Genomic DNA, 19,650 nt, shown 5'->3' on the forward strand with positions numbered 1-19,650 from the left:
TCCACCAGAGGTAAGTCCTTTCACAGGCAAAAGCTTTTTATTAATTGTCTGTGGGGTTTTCTTTAGCCACTTTTACTCACTGGATATTTTTACGAGTAAAGAAAACTATACTTGAAACTACATGGGTGGTCCATGACCTAGTTTTATGGCCTTTCTTTCGGAATTAGGTTCTTTTTCCCCTTTAAAGAAACCTTAGTGTCTTTTTATATTTTCAAAGGCAGGATTTAAGCAAAGTGGTGTGAGATTAAACAAGGAAAAAACCTGGGATTAACAGTATGAAAACAAGTATCAAGCTTCTAGAACACATTCATAGTCTACAGTGCATTTTATTATACATCTTAGATTTATACATTTCATATATGCTTTTAAAGCTTCAATTAGCAGTTCAATACAAAATAAAAAATATATATGCAGCAGTGGTTCTCAGGCACGGAATTTAGGAGGAGACTGGAGCAAGTTTTTTCCCTAGCATAAGTGAATATTATGACCCAAAATAGTGGAATGTTTCCGTCTGACCTAGCTGCCTTTTTGATTGAATTTTATTACCGTGAACAGCTTTAGTAGGTATGATATTGCTAATTGGAAACAATGAGACTGAAGTTTATAGCCTGTATTTTCTTGAAGTCTGTAAGACCTAAATGATTACTTTTCTCCTAATAGAGCTCCAAGATCATCTAATGAAAATAATATTGTCCATAAAATATCTGGAGCATCAGCCTAAGAACCACTGCCCATGGTTATTCAATGTCTTCAGGCCTCACAGGATGAGGTAATGGTATGATGGATTTCTTCTCAGTGTCTCTGGAAAGTGCTTTCCTCATATCTGTTAGGAAGCAAAATTTAATGTAAGTATACAAATACCAAAATATCTTATGTGGAAGTGTATATGTAAAGTTCCCATAAGAGGTTTTTCTGCTACCACTCCCATTTACTAGGTCCTCAGAAAATGGGGTTGAGTGAGACTCCTAGTCACAAGTACTGAGCTCTGTGTACCAGTGTTCTTTTGACAAAATCTTAGTAAAATTAACATGTGTGTATGTAACATAATTAAACAACTGACAGTTAATTAACCACTGGTTAATGTAAGTTAACCAGTGGTAGGTTCATGAAGGCAGGTTAAAGATTTAATTATAGCTCAATTTTAAAAACTTAAGTCCAACAAATACGGTTCAAAACTTATTAAAATGACTAGTGTATAGAATGAATGTAAATGTTTTGGCTTTTTAGGGGGATACTGCCACAGAAGGGAGCTCACCATAGGCATCCTCATCGGGCTCCCCGTTGCTGGCCGAGTAGTATTCTATGACTGTCCTGTACACGCTGTAGCCCAGCTGCTTATACATGTTGACTGCAACTTGGTTAGACACTCTTACAAAGAGATCGACGAAAAATCCACCCTTTCTTTAAATCAGAAAGAAAAGGGGGGAAATGTTAAAATGTGGGGAGTTCTAGAAAATACTTACATGTTTTGAAACAACACTTGTTTTCAGTTGGCTTTGACTAATATTCAAAGAATGGAAATAATAGGACTTTGCAGCTGGTTACCTTGTATCCATTTTTATTTCTGAGGATTTATGACAATTACTTTGAGGTACAAAGAGGTACTTTCTGTTAGCATACTAACATTTAAAAACCTGTATTTTCTTTAAAAGATAAACTTCTAGAACATTTTTTTAAAACCATAATTCTGTCTTTAATTACTGTATATTTTATTTTACATCACAGTAAATGACATGCTCATTATCAACTAGTAATACAATTATTTTCACCCATATGTGCAAAGTAAGGATTTGAGCAATAACAAGCACCCATGTGGCCATGGCCCACACGTAACGACAGGACATGAGCTGCCTGACACTGGCATCCCTAAAGCCATTAGGTCTCTCTGGGCAGTGACACCCATCCCCCTTTCCCAGAGGTCTCCAAGTCCCAACTCACTCTCATTAGCTCCTCGGGTTTTGCCGTAGATTCACCACCTAGTACAGTGTTTCCTATTGATGAATTTTACATAAATATTATTGTACTTTGCATATCCTTTGGTGATTTGCCCCTCTCAGTAATGTGCAAGTCAGGCTGGTGTAGCTGGATTTTGTTCATTTTCCCTCTTTTTAGTGCTCCCTTGTATGGATGAATACACTACAAGTTGTCCATAGTCCCACAGATAAACATTTTGGGTTATGATTAAAAACTGTGCTGCTATGAATATTTTTATTGTATGTCTCAAGGTACAATATCTAAGGTCTACAACCAAGAGTGTGATCACTGGCTTATAGGGGCATCTTCACCTTTTTTAGGTAGTACCCATTTCCCAATGGAGGGTAAGACTACATTCCCATAGTGACAAGGCTTGGTGCATTTTTTTTTTTTTTTTTTTGAAAATCTAAGTATCTCGGGGTAATTTTAATTGGCATTTCTCATTACTAATGAGGCTAAATACATTTTTGTAGGTCATCTAGATTTCTCACTTTTTCAGTCCTTATTGGTCTTTCACAATTTTTATCTTCCCCCCAGCTATGGTCCTCCATGTATTCTGGGTAGTTGACATTTTGTAAAGGACTGTTGCAAATCTTTTCCCAGTTTGTGGCTTGACTTGTTATTATCCTCATGTAACTTCTGACGAACAGCTTCACTTCACTTAAGTTGCATATGAGCCTCCTTTACAATCAGACTTTTTATGGCTTATTTAAGTAAAAGCTCTTTTCTACCCTGAGGTCATGGATATGCTCTCCTATATTACTTAAAAGGGCTTTTTGAGTTTCGTTTTCTCACATGTAGGTTTTTAATAAATCTGGAATTGATTTGTGTATGGTAAGGCAGTAATCTGGGAAATGTTTCTCCCATGTGGTTATCCAGTCATGCCACTGTCCTTACTGAGGACTGTATCCCTCCACTGCTGCTCTGTAGTTGCTTCCTCAGAGTTATGTCAGAATTCACGTATGCCTGCATCTGTTCCTCAGCTCCGTTCCACTGGTCTAGACAAGTACTCCAGCACTGACACAGAGCGCACTCATTACAGCTTCATATCTGGAGAGGCAAACCTGCCCACCTTGTTGTTCAAATGATCTGTCTCTTTCCATTCCCCTGTAAGCTTCAGAATCCATTGAGCAAGTCTCACAAAAAAGACTGGAGATGTGGGTCGCAGTTACAGTTTGGCTCCATGGATCAAACACCAGTTTAGCCCTCCCTGCCACTGACATAGTTCTCTCTCCACTAAGAGAGGTCATCTTTTCTGTTTCTCAGGAAAGTGTTAGAAACTTCAGAGAAGTCTTGCATAGCTCTTGTTAGATTTTTCTCAAAGGGCTTAATTTATTCTGATGCCACTGTACCTGGCATCTTTTTTTAAATTTTACTTTTTGTGTAGAAATGAAATTGATTTTAATACTGATTGTCCAACAACTCTGCTTAACTTTTATTCTAAACATTTGTTTGTAGCTTCTTGTGGTTTTGTTTGTACAGTCTTGTGTGTACAAAATAAGAGCTTTGTTTCTTCTCAATCCTTGTATCTTTTATTTTTCTTGCTGTACCATGCTGTCTAGGATTTCCAGTAAATTACGGAAGATGGGCTGACTGTAGGCATCCTTCCTTGTCTCAGCCCTTTCTTCAAAGAGAAAGCATTCACTGCATCACTGCTAATATTTACTACAGATTTTTGGTAAATATTCTTTTCTTAGGTTAAGGAAGTTCTCCCTTTCTATTTCCTACATTGTTAACCATTTTTAATCAATAGGATTTTATCAAAGCATTTTCTGCACTTACTAACAGTTGTTCTCCTTTAATTTATTAATAGGTTGGAATACATTTATAGGTTTTCTCATGTTAAAACAACCTTCCTTCCCCCTGATATATCATCCTTTTTATTAACTGCTGAGTCCCATTTTGCTAAGATTTTTCTAGGACTTTTGCGTCTATAAAGACTGACATTTTCTTTAAATTTCCATTCCTCATATTTCTTGTTGGGCTTTCTTACGTATTACTCTAGCCTTAAAAAAAGAGTTGAAAACTGTTTTAGTTTGTGTAAAAGTGAACTTAAAATCTTTACTTCTTCTTAAAATAGTTGGTAAAATTTTGCCAGAGAAGTCGTAGCTTCTGGAAAGATTTTTAGCTACTGATGGTGATCTGTTGAGGAAGGGGGTCCTACCTGCAACCTACTTTTGTACTTCTCTCCAGGTAAGGACAGTTTTTAAAACTTTGAAAGGGTGTTTAATACACACACACACACTAGATTAGCTGGCCTGTAAAGCCTAAGTATCTGGCCTAGGAAAAGTAATCACCCCTATTCTGTGCCCTTAATCAATTTCTCTAATTGTTCTATCAGTTAGAAAAAGGATGTTCAAATCTCTCATTATGATGTTTACTTATTTCTCCTTGTACTTCTATCAATTTTTGCATCTTCCGGATGCATTAAATCTTTTTACATATAAGCAGTGACCCTTTTTTTTTTACTCTCAAAAATTATTGAACGATTATGTGACTCTTGTTAATAAGTATACCAACTGTCTGGGGTGCCTGGGTGGCTCAGTGGGTTAAGCCTCTGCCTTCGGCTCAGGTCATGATCCCAGGGTCCTGGGATCGAGCCCCACATCTGGCTCCTTGATCGGCAGGGAGTCTGCTTCCCCCTTCTGTCTCTCTGCCTGCCTCTCTGCCTACTTGTGATAGGTTGGAATACATAAATAAATCAAATAAATAAATCAAATAAATATCAAATAAATAAATAAAATAAATAAATAAAAATAAATAAATATCAAATAAATAAAAACTATAAATAAATAAATAAAATAAATAAAAACTTAAAAAAAAAGTATACCAACTGTCTTTTGGTTAGAATTTGCATAATTTTTAAAATTTTTTTGAATCTTTAATCTTTACATATATTTCCTGTAAATACAGTTCTGACACTCTGTCTTTTCCTGTTGTAAGAACATTTTAACGTGAGGTTTTTCCCTTTTAATAAATTTTAAATGTACTTTATTCTTTTACTACAGGTAAATTGTACTTCTGGGCATTTAAAAGTAGAGGAAAAAAATAAATGGCAGCTTGACAACTGATAAAACTTAAACACACATCACATGTCTTACCTCTTTTAGAATGGGAGCTGGCAGGAGTCTTTTAATTATATTACTTTTATCTCATGTAATGAGGGTGTTTGACATACACAATAGGTCTTTTTAAAAAAAGCCCTAATGCCGGCAGTTGTGTTTTTAATGTGTACCCAAACTGCTCCAGAGTGCTCTAAGGTGGCTCAAACTCTTAGAGGTGCTACAGGATATTTTAGATGTTTGGGGGAAACACAGATAAACCTTACATGTCAGACACTCGCAAACTACTAGTTTGATATAATCACAAATGCAGCATTACATGGTGTTAAGCTTCTAATGACAAAGGTCATCAAAAGGTTTTATGAAGCCAGGTTTGGGCAGTTCCTGTGACTAAAAAAAAACCAAAAACCCAGTACTACAAGAAAATCAGTATGAAATAAGAATGCAGGTGGTTGTGTCAAATCTGTTTCCAAGCTTAAGAAGTCATGAAATGCCCAAAAGGCACACATTTCATTAATAGGTAGCTGCAGTTATTTAACAATGAAATAATATTTTTTCTCTCAATTTGTTTATGTTTCCCAAACAGCTACTAGTTTGTTAGCCCATAAATATTTACTAAGCAGTAGGGACATAACTGGTTAAGTCTAAACTGAGGGATTTTTTTTTTTTTTTTTTTTTTTTTGGGCCATAGGGGCACTAGGAAAAAAATCACTGAGATGCAAAGGGCGATGTTGACAGAGAATTGGAAACATCTGCAACAGTGTCAAGAACACCAACCAACCAAACAAACAAACAAAACTTAAGGGCTAGTCTTGGATTGCATTTATTACCCAGCATATAAGCCCATGGCAGGTCACTTACTTTGCCTGGATTTTCCTCAATGGCAAAATAGGGACAATGCTACTACTCTGAATATGTGAATACACAACTACTGATGAAAATGAAAATCCTGCAAACTGAAGCACAATATTCAGCCTGAACAGAAAAACTTAGAAATTTTCACCATGAAAAAAACCAAATAGGGTTCATAAATTATTACTTGAAAAGCAGGATCTCACCTTTCTGAAATCTCCTCTAATAACTCCATAAGTTTAGCAGCCAAACCAAGGCGTCGAAATTCTGGGGCGACAGAGAGAGCAGTGACGTGCCCGTGCCATTCTTCCCTAGCTACTGAGCCTTCTGCTTTACCCATGACTGCCAATAAAAGATTGCACTCAGTAATTAAACACATGTATTTATACATGAATACAGAATGACTGTTGGTACATTTTTATTATAAAGGACACTAATGATGAAGTTTTAATTTTTAAGTAAACACATAGTCATCTAGCGAATGGTTATGGAGTGCTCTTGACTTTCACTTAGAGAAAGGTTTTTTTTTCCCTAAAAAAGGAATGATACACTAAAAACACAACTAATTTTGAACACAATCAGAAAATCTATTTTTTAAAATATCTACATTTCATGTAGGTATGTATGTGTACACAAAACTTGGGAGCCCACAGCTCAAGTTTTTGTTAGTAATGCCACTAATTCAATGAAGATGCTATAATTCCTGTGTTATATACCAAAAAACCATGCAGAAATATAACATAAGCACAGAATGAAAGATCCATGAAGCCTGAGACAATGTCTGTCTGTGTCCCCTGGGGCCTAGAGCACAATGCTTAAAATGTAGAAAGCATTGGTGAGCTGTCAGTGGTTAAAGGAAATAAAATTCTAGGCAGCATGATTATATTTCCACTTCTGCAATCAATCTAAAACAATCAGTTGAAACCTACATTAAAATCGCAACTGCCTACTCAAAAAAAGTTGTAGTGGTATTATACTTACTATAACCCATTAACTCTCCACCAGGTGCCTCTGCAACAATGAAGTACTCTGGCCAGTGGGCGAGGTACTGTAAGTAAAAAGGAATCCCATACTAGAGTCTCGTTAAGGAGTGTGGAAAGTAATGGACAGTACAAAGTTCTTCATAAAAGAAACATTGTGAAGAAAGGTTCCTTTGAAAATATATTGTTACTTTATCCTTAGCTCAATATATGTGTGATCTGTATATTCATGTCAGTACATTATTTAGGTTAGCACTAATAATTTATAACAAAATTGCCCGAATATATAAGTTCAAAAATAGGAGTGGAGACAATACCATCTGACAGCAGAGAACCAGGAGTCTGAAGTTCTATCATCTGTGTCCATACTGATCACATTGTATCTAAATCTCTGCACAGCACTTACCAGCACAGTGATATTGTTCACTCTCTCTCTCCCTTTTGGATATGAATGTCATGTTCACTCTATCCCTGGTGCTGAGCACAAAGTAGATGCTCAATACATTTGTTTATCCATAATTGCACTAGAAAATTAATGACTAGTTCCTACTTGAACTGTGTGGCTGTGAAAATAGCTAAAAGTTAAGTATTTCCAGAGTCATCAATTACCTAGTGTTTCCCCTGCACTGATTAAAATTCTCCCTTTCTGGTACTACAAATAAATGCCGACTTAAGAGTAAAAGCCTGAATAATTTGCTCATTATGACACTTCAACGCTGGCATCCTTACTGACACGTGCTCATTCTGTTTCTTCTTAGTGTAAGCTCGCAGATACAATTCTATGAGGGGCCACCACAAATCACACAACTCTTTTTTAAAAATTTCTGTAAAATCTGCTCAGTCATAAATTCTTCAGATTCTCCTCTGAACAACAGCCACTATTTTGAGCACTCTTCAAACATAACCCATAACACAGCACGCCAGCCAGTCTTCTTGCTGGTCAGCCGCCGACACACACCATTACTACCTCTCAACCAGCGTCAGGAGGCCGGATATCGGCTCAGCAACCACCAATACCTGGCAGGTTACTTGCACACATAGCCTCACCTGGATTATGGGATTTTTACTGTAAATCTGAAGTGTCACTAGACACACACCATGTAAGTTGATTTGTACCCTAATACTTCACCTTATACAGTGAAAATTTTTTGTGTTATTCAAAAATCTTTTTAACATGGAGGTCTCTAAAAAGTCTTAATTTTTTGAAATACAAAATGAAAACTTCAGTGATTTTTCTGCTTTTTCACTCAGCTTTGTTTCTGATATGTAGCCCTGTTGTTATCTATACCTATAGTTAATTTTTAATAATGTATAGTATACTCCATCGGGTGATCAATTTAAATCACCTATCTGCTGCCAAGGGACATGTGGGTTATTTTCAGTGTCTTGAAAATCTTATTAAATTCCTCACGAATACAGTATATTTTTTCTAACCATTTCCTTGTTTGTGAATGCTATTCTAAATTTTTAATATTCTAACTGTAATAAAAATGTTGGTAATGACATAACTCAGGGGTTAACAAACATTTCCTATAATAGGACAGTAAATATTCAGGGCTGGGTGACCATATGCTCTCTGATGCAACTACTCTGTGAAAGCCATGGACAAAGCTACAGATAATATATAAATTTTTCAGCATGGTTGTGTCTTACTAGACACAATACAGTTTTATAAACTGTATTTACAAAAATAAAAATAGGCAGTGGACCAAATTTGGCCTACGCACCTTAGTTTGCCAATTCCTCACCTGTTATTTTTAGCTTCTGGGAAGTGGAATTACTTAGTATGTATTACACTGCCAAAGTGCCTTCCAGAAAGACTCTCAGTTTATACTGTCACTAGCAATTTATGAGAATGTTCCTCTTACCCTCATCAGCATGAGTTTAATTATTTTTTAATCCCTGATAATCTGATAGGTAAAGAACAGCATATCATTTTGGTTTTAATCCACATATCTTTTGACTGGTGAGACTGAACCCTTAATATACGTCATTAGCTTCTTCACTCTTTTTTGTTAAATTATCAGTTAATATTACCCTCCTACTCTGCAGTGGACATGGAGTAGAAGGTAGAAAGCCACCGAGAATGTGGGGTTGTCTCTTAGTGCAACATAACCCACAGCACCCCAACTTCACACATCTTTGCCCACTTTCATTGGGGAACATCATAGATATGGCTAATTATTACCCCTAAATCCTTTCTTAGTAATAAGCCCAAATGGGAAGCTGGGTTCATTCCTGGACTGTTTGAGCTTGGTGAGTGTGGCAGGAGGCAGCTGCTGGTCAGTGGGATACAGAAGCCTGTGTGGTACTTCCTACAGGTACTCCTGAAAGGGAAGGTCACTCTCACCTTCCCCTCTGTTGATCCTCCTGCCAGGAACATGGACCTGATGCCCGAGAAAGCCAAGGCCACCCTGGGAGTGAGACGGTGGTTAAAGTGCACAGCCTGGTTGCCAATGACTTCATGGAACCACTACAGACTGCTCGTCACCACCAAGCTTCATTCACAGAGAGTAATAACCCATCCTGAAGTCACTGCTTTCAGTTGTATGGAGCCATACTTACCACCCAGGGGAGCTGCACTGCTTTAGTTATGAGGTCATTTTTCTAGTAGCTTGCCAGGCAGATTTAAGACAACTCTTAGTCCCAGTTTGTTTGGTTTTTTAAATTGCTTTCAATGTTGCTTATGTTTCCTGGCCTGCAAGTTTTAAAGTTTTTCAGTACTCAAGTCATTTTTTCTTTTGTTTCTCCATGTTCCTTACTCTTAGCCTTCATTTAACTTTTTTTTTTTTTTAAAGGATACAGTTTCTGTAAGTGGATCCAAGTTACTAAAAGAAAGAAAAGAAATGTCAGTAGTAAGCAGTGTTGACAAAACCAGTTTAAATAAGCCACTGAAACTAAAAACATGCACCAGAAAAACAAAACATGCCAAATCCACAACTTTAAAACCAACTTTAGGGCTAAGGAAGCTACCAAAGGCCAAACTAAGCCATCACAGCCACTATAATGATATCTATAAATATTTATTTAACGGTTTCTTCCTTAAAAGTTAATTTATAGTTAATACACCTGCATCAAAACCTTCCATTTTCTAAATGGCTGTAAATCATCAATGGAACTGGGGCCCAACCAGGCATGAAAGTCAGAGAAAGTAGAACTAGCTCCCTGCAGCATCTGACAGCAGTCCCTCCCGCCTGTCTCTGGGCCTTCAGCTGCTCAGTGTGGGCCTTCTCACCACTCGGTGTTTCCTTCCCACTCTTCTACATTCTTACCTCCTCTTCCCCACCATCCCATCCCTTAACTTTTGGAGGAAGACTCCCGGATCTGGCTCTGGTGCTACCCAGCACCTGTCCCAACTAATCACAATACTCCTGAGTCAACAGTTCTTAAAACGCACCTCTGCAGCTGGCTGCAAAGAGCTCTGCCCCTCACTTTCCTATTCAATTAATGGAACCACTATTTTGCCAGGCTCAAAACGAGCCACCCATAACTTCCTCTTGTATACCTAGCCAGATTCTTCCTTGGGACCCTTACCAAGGCACTTCTCCAGGCCAGTAGTTCTCAAACTTTTGGTTTCAGAACCTGTTTACACTCAAAATTATTGAGGACCGCCCAAAGAACTCAAGTGGGTTATATCTACTAATAATTACATTTTCTAAAACATTCATTTTAAAATAAATCAATTACATGTTAATAACTTTTTTTTAAAACCAAAAGTGACTCCTTTCAGGAACATAATTTATCGACAAAAAAAGGCTTTGTTTTAACAATTTTACAAGTCTTTGTTAATGTCTGGCTTAAGACAGCTTGGGGGCGCCTGGGTGGCTCAATGGGGTAAGCCTCTGCCTTCAGCATGGGTCATGGTCTGCGGGTCCTGGGATTGAGCCTCACATGCTGAGCAGAGAGCCTGCTTCACCCTTTCCGCCTACTTGTAATCTCTCGGTCAAATAAATAAGTAAAATCTTTAAAAAGGTGGGGGGGCAGCTGGAGTCTCACATCTGTGTCTGTTAACACTCGGTATTGCAAGCCACACAGCTGAAAACTCCACTGTGCACTTGTGAGAGAATGAAAAAGGCCAAAAAAACCCATCTTGGTGCTTTCCTGAAAATCACTCTGACCTTGCAAAAAGGAGCCTGAAGAGCATCAGCCACACCTGGAGAATCACTGTTCCAGTGTGGGAATACAGTCTCCCACACTTCTCAACGACTGCTTTATAGCCTTGCCTCAACTCTCCACAACAGGCCACCTCCTTCTCAGTATCAGCTGCTTCCTATTTCACAACAGAAAATACACAATAGGAAGAAGCCTTCACCAAGGTCGCACCATGGCACCCCCACACCTACAGCGTCTGCAGTCCCCTCTACTCACTCTCCTGTAACCATGCCTGGAGTGCTGGTGGGCAGATCCACCCCCTTTCACTGCCCAGCCCCCTGCTCCCAAAATTCTCCCCTCCTGGGATAAAAGTACAGACATGCTGCACACTGGGCCATCAGCAGCTCCTGACATGGCTCCCCACTTCCTGCACCTGAAATGCTCTCCTCACAGAGCTTCCAAGACCCACCATCAGCTTCTCCTCCCAACTCAGAGGGCCATTAGGTCTCCTACAACACCCGGAGCCTCTTTTTTCCTATCCATACTCACTCCACCACTGATGTCACCTAGCATCTTGGTTTTAATACCATCTACATAGTGTGGGCCCCCCAAATTGCTATCTTTAGCCCAGACACTTACCTGATTTCTCCATCTGGGAATCTCAAAGCACTTAGTGGAGAAGCCCAACTCATAGGAGGTCCTCTCCAAGATCTAGTCCTGTTCCCACTCTCTCACTCTGCTCTATCCACATCAACTGCCCCCCACCCTGTCAGAAACAGGTACCTGTGCCCTTACTACTCTCTCTGCCTCGAAGTTCTCCTGCTCCCAATATCCACAGGACTCAACTCCTCACCTCTTTCAGTTAAAACAAGGTTTTGCAGGAGCCTGAATGGCTCACTCGGTCAACTGTCCGACTCTTGATTTCAGCTCAGGTCATGCACGATCTCTGGGTTGTGACACAGAGGCCCTTATCGGGCTCTGAGCTGACTGTGGAGCTTGTTCAAGATTCCCTCTCTTCCTCTCTCTCCACACCCACCACCGGCCCCTAATGTGTGTGCACATGCTCTCTTAAAATACACACACACATACATAGGTTTTGCCAACTACTCGTAAAGCTTCCAGGCATACTGTCCCTTCCCGGGCTTGCAACTCCCAAACCCATACCTTTGTCATCATTTCGGGCCTGTTGCCAAGATGTCCTAAATGGCTTATCTGCCTGGTATACCTCCTCCAATTTTCTCACATTCCACATAAGTCTGTGATGAAGTGCTCCGGCCCCAGAGCACTGGTCCTTAAAGCAGCCTTAAACAGAATATGCATTTCCAAAGTATTCCCTGATGGTCTGGGACCACTCTTTAAAGAACCACTGTTCCAGGGCCAATATTTTTGTGGATTAGATTCCTTGCTTCACCCACTCCCACCACAGGGCTCTAGGACCTGGGGCAATTCTCTGGCGCTCTCCGTACCTTAGTTTTACTCATACAAAACATGGGGATAATGAGAGCACCTGCTTCAGAGAACTGTGAGGAGTAAATGGATTATTACAGTGCCAGAGCCCAGTAAGCACAGGGGGAGCTCAACACAAGCCACTTTAGTTATACTGCTCTGATTGAAAGAGGCCCATTAGAAAATTCTTCCCAACAATCAAGCCTGAAACTTCCAACGACAAAGCGAAAGTCCAATTTCACCAGCTGATCTGATGGTGCAGTTAGAGAAACCCACTACTCCAGTCACACTTGCCTCCCACCTGTCTGGCCGCAAGCTTTCTCGCCTTCACACCTGCTTTCTTCTCCAGAACTTCCTCATCACTGTTAACATTTTATCCACCCTTCAAGGCTCATCCCCCCTTTGAAAGGTTTCTAGCCACCTCAAGTGCTTCCCATTCTCCTAACACTTGAATCAATCCGAATCACTCGATCCTTAGTTTTCACACACTGCCCAGCTGTCTTTAAAGTGGATTTTGGAGTGGGCGGGTGGATAGATGGATGGATGGACGGACGGACAGATATGTGAGGAAGTCAACATACCAAAATGTCAACTGTAGAATCCGGCCGAAATGTCTCTGAGTGTTCAGGGTAAAATTCTGTCAACTTTTTAAACGTTCAGGAACTTATGTAATAAAATGCTTGCCTGTTTAAGTACCTGCAAGTCACAATCCTGCCTTAACTCGGACTTAAAGGAGGACACACAGTGGGCCTCCATCAGCATGTGCCCGCCCCGACTACTCACACCTGAAAGTTGTTGTCCAGACCGCTTCAGCAGCGAAACAGAAACAGAAAACGAACCCGGGCCAAGAAAGAAACGGCGGCCGGTGCCACACTCACAAGCTCTCACTCCGATACAAATGAACCAGCGGCCGCTGGGCTCACCAAACACTTGGCTGTGGACCTCGCAACGACCTCCGGACCTGCCCGGACACTGGCCGCAGGCGGCAGTCCACCGCTGCCCTCGGGCCGCTCCCCCACCGCCTCCCGCCCGCCCCGGCGCTTCGGGACAGCCGCTGCGACAAGACGCCCGCGCGCTGCCCCGACTCCGACGAGCACGCAAGGACGCGGGAAGAAGCTGCCGCGCCTCAGCCGAGGTCAGCAGGGAGGTCCGCACGTCCACCCCGGCCCAGGCTCCGGCTCCGACCCGGCGGCTCCCAGAGACGCGCCAGGGGCGGCCGGCGCGGGGTAGGTCTGCGGGCCCGGCCCGGGACAAGGGACGCGGCCACCCACGCCAGCCCCGGGCGCCTCACTCACATGTTGTTGAAGCGGAACAGGTCATCGCACGTGAAGGCCCGGAGCGTAGTCATTGCGCGGCCGCCGCGGAAGCCGGCTTAGGAGACCCCGGGCGCCCGCCCCGCCGGAAGTTGTCCTGCGCGCAGTAGCTGCGGGGGCGGGGCGGAGAACTGCTTCCGGGCCACGAGTTGCTCGGCAACCACGGCAGCGACCAGGCTCTCTCTGGCGGCGGCGTCTGAAATTGCAGGATCATTCTTGTAAAGTCACGCGGGTCTTATCCGTCAGAGCCTCAAAACTGGTGGGAGGGACGCCTGGGTGGCTCAGTTGGTTGGACGACTGCCTTCGGCTCAGGTCATGATCCCGGAGTCCTGGGATTGAGTCCCGGATTGGGCTCCCAGCTCCACGGGGAGTCTGCTTCTCCCTCTGACATTCTCCATGCTCATGCTCTCTCTCACTGCCCCTCTCTCTCTCAAATAAATAAAATCTTAAACAAACAAAAAAACTCCTCCCTGGGAGTTTCTAATGGAAGTAAATAGTGTGATCTGCTAGAAAAGAGACAGAAAGCTGCCCGGGGTTAGGAAATCACAGCGGAAAAGAGGGATGCAGGAACACCTGCGTGGTCCGTAATAAATGAGAAAAAATGTGGACCAAAATGGGAAAATTCATGGTCCAGAGCTGCCCGTCCCACTGATGCCAGCCCAGTATGTGATCTCAAATATTCTACTGTCACGTTTACAAAGGTGAAATGAATTGTAACAGTATATGTTATTTTACTCCATACATAAAAAAATATTATTACTTTACATGTAATCAATTAAAAAAATACTAACAGAATGTTTTACTTTTTTTGGACTGTCTTCAAAATATGGTGTATATTTTACATTTGCAGCGTATTCAATCCAGCAGGTGATCTGTCATCAGAAATACTTGTTCTGGGGCGCCTGGATGGCTCAGTGGGTTAAAGCCTCTGCCTTTGGCTCAGGTCACGATCTCAGGGTCCTGGCTTCGAGCCCCACATCGGGCTGTCTGCTCAGCAGGGAGCCTGCTTCTCCCTCTCTCTCTGCCTCTGCCTACTTGAGATCTCTGTCTGTCAAATAAATAAAATCTTTTAAAAAAAAATACTTATTCTGCATTAAGATTTCATCAAATGTATACATAAAATGTATAGTTAAAGAGTAGATTTGCAAAAAAAAAAAAAAGAAAAGTAGATTTGCCTTCTCAAATGATTCCAATCATACAAGCTTTCAAATACCTGAAAGGATCATCAGTTTTCACATGTAAACTTAAATTGGTTAAAGTTAAATGAAGTTAAAAATTCCATTCTTACATTATATGTTTATTTAAAAAAAAAATTTGGAAGGGGAGGCGAACCATAAGAGACTATGGACTCTGAAAAACAACCTGAGGGTTTTGAAGGGTCAGGGGTGGGAGGTCGGGGGAACAGGTGGTGGGTAATGGGGAGGGCACGTTTTGCATGGAGCACTGGGTGTTGTGCAAAAAGAATGAATACTGTTACGCTGGAAAAATAAATAAAATGAAAAAAAAAATTCCATTCTTCAGGGGCGCCTGGATGGCTCAGGGGGTTAAGCCTTCAGCTCAGGTCATGATCTCAGGGTCCTGGGATCAAGCCCCGCATCGGGTTCTCTGCTTGGCAGGGAACCTGCTTCCTCCCCTACTTGTGATCTCTCTCTGTCAAATAAATAAATAAAATCTTAAAAAAAAAAAATTCCATTCTTCAGTTGCATAAGTCACATTTCTAGCACTCAATAGCCCCACAGGTAGTGGCTGCCCCACCATATCAGACAGCATAGGTCCAGAGGCTAAAAATGTGCTGCCTGCTTTTGGAGGTTCTTTCCCCTCAGTCCTTTGTTAGGCAAGTACTGAGGTGGTCTTGAGGGACACACTGCAGAGGTCAAACTAACCCACATAACTCTTCAGGGAAAAGGGCTGAATTCCAAGGCCCTCACATCTGACTACCTGGGGACCCTCAGTCTCCATAGGGATCTTCAACGGCCCCCCTGACCAAATATGCAGGTTAGGCATGGAAGGAGACAGCAGAAGACTGAAGAAATAGGCCTATAAGAAGGATCTCCCAAGGTCCAAGCTCATCACCAGGCATTGTTTCCAAAAATCTCCATTGTTTCCACTGTTTCCAAAAATCTCAACAATCTAGGTAATTGTCCCTAGAAACCTAGAAATGCACCCCGAGGACAGAATATGACCTCATGAGCTCAGCTATTGCCTGCCAGGTGCTTAAACAGGGCAACATTTTAGAGGCATTTTCCTTTCAGCAAATTTAAGGTGTCAGTTTGAGTGAATGTTAAAGGATAATTTTTAGAAAAGGTAAAATGGTGATTTTCATACAAATATAAAATGAGCACATGGTGAAGATCATAATCCACTAATTAATGAAAGAAGCAGTAAGTTGTTACAGCTCACTTTAAGGGAGAATTTAAAGTGCACAAGGCAGGGTGTCTGGGTGGCTCAGTCGGTCAAGCGACCGACTCTTGGTTTTGGCTCAGGTCATGATCTCAGGGTCCTAGGACTGGCCTCCATGTGCAGTGGGGAGTCTGCTTGAGGATTCTCTCTCCCTCTGCTCCTCCCCCCACTTGTGCACCGGAGCTTTCTCTAATAAATATTTTTTAAAAACTGAAGTGCACAAGGCAACCAGGAATGCTGAAATGTATGCACAAATAGATGTGAAACTGGTTGATATCCACAGAGCAGTAATCTGTTGCATCATCTGGTTGTGTACAATGTGTTTCTATTTCTGTGGACAAGAAACAGTTTCTTTACTATGTTTTCTGCTGCTTCCAGAGCTAACCTGGAAGGGTATCCCCGACAGAATACCTAGCCATCTCTCTTTCTCTTTTTCTTTTTTGGTCCTTTAACACTGAATTAAAATCAAAGAGCTTGTTGAGCACCATAGAAATATGGGTACTTAAAGGTTTCCTTTAAAGCTGAAGACTTTGTAAACCTCATTACTCCCTTGTTTTCTGTTTAAAGTTTCTAGGGGGAAAGAGTAGGCCAGCATGATTTTTGTTTTCCCCTTTGTGGGTGACTTAGTTTATGTTGGAGTGTCATTTGTCATAACACTTCCAAAAGTAAAACATTCTTAACAGCCCATACATTTCTTTTTTTTTTTTAATTTTTTTTAAGATTTTATTTATTTATTTGACAGAGAGAAATCACAAGCAGACAGAGAGGCAAGCAGAGAGAGAGGAAGGGAAGCAGGCTCCCCGCTGAGCAGAGAACCCGATGTGGGGCTCGATCCCAGGACCCTGAGACCATGACCTGAGCCGAAGGCAGAGGCTTAACCCACTGAGCCACCCAGGCGCCCCACAGCCCATACATTTCAAACCTAGTGAGTCTCTGGAGTGTATCTCCTAGTGAATTTCAGCAATTTAAACACTGAAATTAAAATATAAATAAATAAATAAATCAAAGCTGCACCACTCCCACATAGCCAGTGAGAATGTGAAATAGTGCAGCCTCTCTGGAAAAGAGTTTGGTGGTTTCTTTACAACCCAAATAACCAACTACCATTTAACCTGGCAATTGCACTCCTGGGCATTTATCCCAGAGAAACGAAAACTTATGTTCACATAAAAAACCTGTATACAAATGTTGAAGCCAGAGTCCAAATTCTGTGTATGGTATGGTTCCATTTTTGTGATGTTCTGGAAAAGGCAGAATTATAAGAACAGAAGACAGATTAGTGGTTGCCAGGGACTGGGGTAGGGGGAGCAGAAGGGAATTATGGGAAAGTTTTATGTGACGGATCATCACTGAGTGTTTCTGTCAAAATTCATAGAACATACACTAAAGACAGTGAATTTTACTGCCAGTTATGCCTCGACAAACCTGACTTTGTGAAGAATAAAATCAACAGTTTTTACATTATCATCCCCACCATTTCGATAAAAAGCATGAACTCCTTTGAACTCCATAAATTCTCACGGTTTTTTGAGCTCCTGGGACATGCTGTTATTGATTTTGGTTGCAGTGCATTCAATTTTATTTTTAACATGCAGGAAAAACACTGTTTTCTGTGCTGGCTGCACATTTTCCCCGCATTAAAGATGACTCATAGAACTTTTTATTTATCATTTTGCATTGTGTAATTCCTTTTACTGCTTAGTTGGGAAAAAACTACAAGCTTTTACCACATTTTATCACAAAACATATTCCTGCTCATTGAGACAAAACACCATGTGCTCTTCTGTAAATAGTGCTGACCTGGGTTCGTGTCCACCATGGCAGAATTCCACATTCAAACAAGCAAACAGCGTGCTGTTTCATCTGTCGTTGCTCCATTTCTTTTCCTTCAGCTCATGTGGAAAGGACAAAGAGCACAGTAAATATATATATATTGACAAATCCTAGGCAATGTGCTTTACAATAAAACAGCTGGGGTGGGCGGTTACCTTCAGATAACAAATTTATTTTTTTTATAAAGTAATAACTGAGCAGGGTAGATGCATTGACTCTGACCATCAGCGTAATAATCTATGCTCAAATTCTGCTAATCATAGGCTTTCAACTGCGCTCACCACTCATAGCAAGAGCTCACTACAGGGGCGCCTGGGTGGCTCAGTTGGTTAAACCTCTGCCTTCTGCTCAGGTCATGATCTCAGGGTCCTGGGATCGAGCCCCGCATCGGGCTCTCTGCTCAGCAGGGAGCCTGCTTCCTCGGATCTCTCTGCCTGCCTCTGCCTACTTGTGATCTCTGTCTGTCAAATAAATAAATAAAATCTTAAAAAAAAAAAAAAGCTCACTACTTGATTTCCATGAATCAAGACAGACTGCATACAATCATCCCCCACCAATACCTCACTAAAATAGAATTAAAAAAAATTTTTTTTTCAACTTAAAAATTCACAGGAACAAAGAGAATGAAGGAAGAGCCAGGAACAGTGAGAATTAGCAACAAAATTATGGATGCTAATAAACTCATTTAGCAGATAGAATAAAGCCAAAAGGTCAGTGACTGCAAGAGGAAAAACCAAGAGGCAAGGCAATTAATTCCAGGGGCAGAATCTGGGGAGGCTTGGGGAATTAGACGAGCCAGGAACCAGAAAGGGAGAAGATGAGATCCTTACTCCCTGGAGAGACACAGAAGCTGTGTCCTTGACTTCAGAGCACAAGCATGAAGGGTGAGGTTAAGACACCCTCCGGACGATGGGGAAGCTGTCATCCTGGATGATGAACATCTGCAAACCCTTTACCTGCTCTACTCCCAAAATGTTGGCAGCTAGACTGAACCCCACTCTGCCACCCCTCATAGGATAATAGAGAGTTTTTTGTGGGGAAACTGCCTGACCCAAGAGGAAAGCCCCACAGATGTTCACATTTTTTTAGCCCTATGACATAATGAGCAGACTACACGTAGTCATTCTAAGAGAAGGGACACCAACTCAAACTCTGTCCAATATACAGGATTTCCTACAAGTTTTACATTTAGTTATTACTACATTTAGTAACACTAATTACTATACATTTAGTGCTTTACATTTAGTTATGAGTAGTTAAAAGTCACTGAGTACTTGAGGAGAGCCTCTAACCCAAAAGACAGAGATCAAAATAATCAAACAAAAATAGAACTGCATAAGCAGAAAAACATACACTAAATTATCTCTCACTATAATATCCACAGAGAAATAAGAAGATACTGTATCTATGGAAAGAAAGAACAAAATATTATAAAAATTACAGAAACAAAAAATTTAGAAATTACAAATATGTTATTATATTTTTAAAAATTAATAATTGAAGTAACGTCCCCCAAAGTATAAGAAATAAATACAGAGATGGAAAGTAGGGATTAAAGCTAAAAAAAAAAAAAAAAAAAAGTCTCCAGAGTGAAAGAGACCACAGAATATCCAACAAAGTTGATGCAAAAAAAAAAAAAAAAAAAATCCGCATCAAAGCTCATCACTGACATTTCCAAAGAGTAGGGATAAGGAGAAG

At 41.0% G+C, this 19,650-nt stretch overlaps 1 protein-coding gene across 1 annotated transcript; it reads right to left on the reverse strand.

The window, feature by feature from the left end:
- Positions 1-306: 306 nt before the first annotated feature.
- NAA20 (N-alpha-acetyltransferase 20, NatB catalytic subunit) lies at positions 307-13,845 on the reverse strand. The gene is made up of 6 exons (XM_045980364.1): positions 13,702-13,845; positions 9,672-9,696; positions 6,870-6,960; positions 6,095-6,230; positions 1,256-1,401; positions 307-823 (listed from the first exon to the last, which is right to left on the reverse strand). Exons 1-6 carry the CDS (start codon positions 13,752-13,754, stop codon positions 738-740), a joined length of 537 nt encoding a protein of 178 aa, XP_045836320.1. The 5' UTR covers positions 13,755-13,845; the 3' UTR covers positions 307-737.
- Positions 13,846-19,650: the final 5,805 nt, after the last annotated feature.

Source organism: Meles meles, chromosome 16, assembly GCF_922984935.1.
Source record: "Meles meles chromosome 16, mMelMel3.1 paternal haplotype, whole genome shotgun sequence".
NCBI classification, from domain to species: Eukaryota; Metazoa; Chordata; class Mammalia; order Carnivora; family Mustelidae; genus Meles; species Meles meles.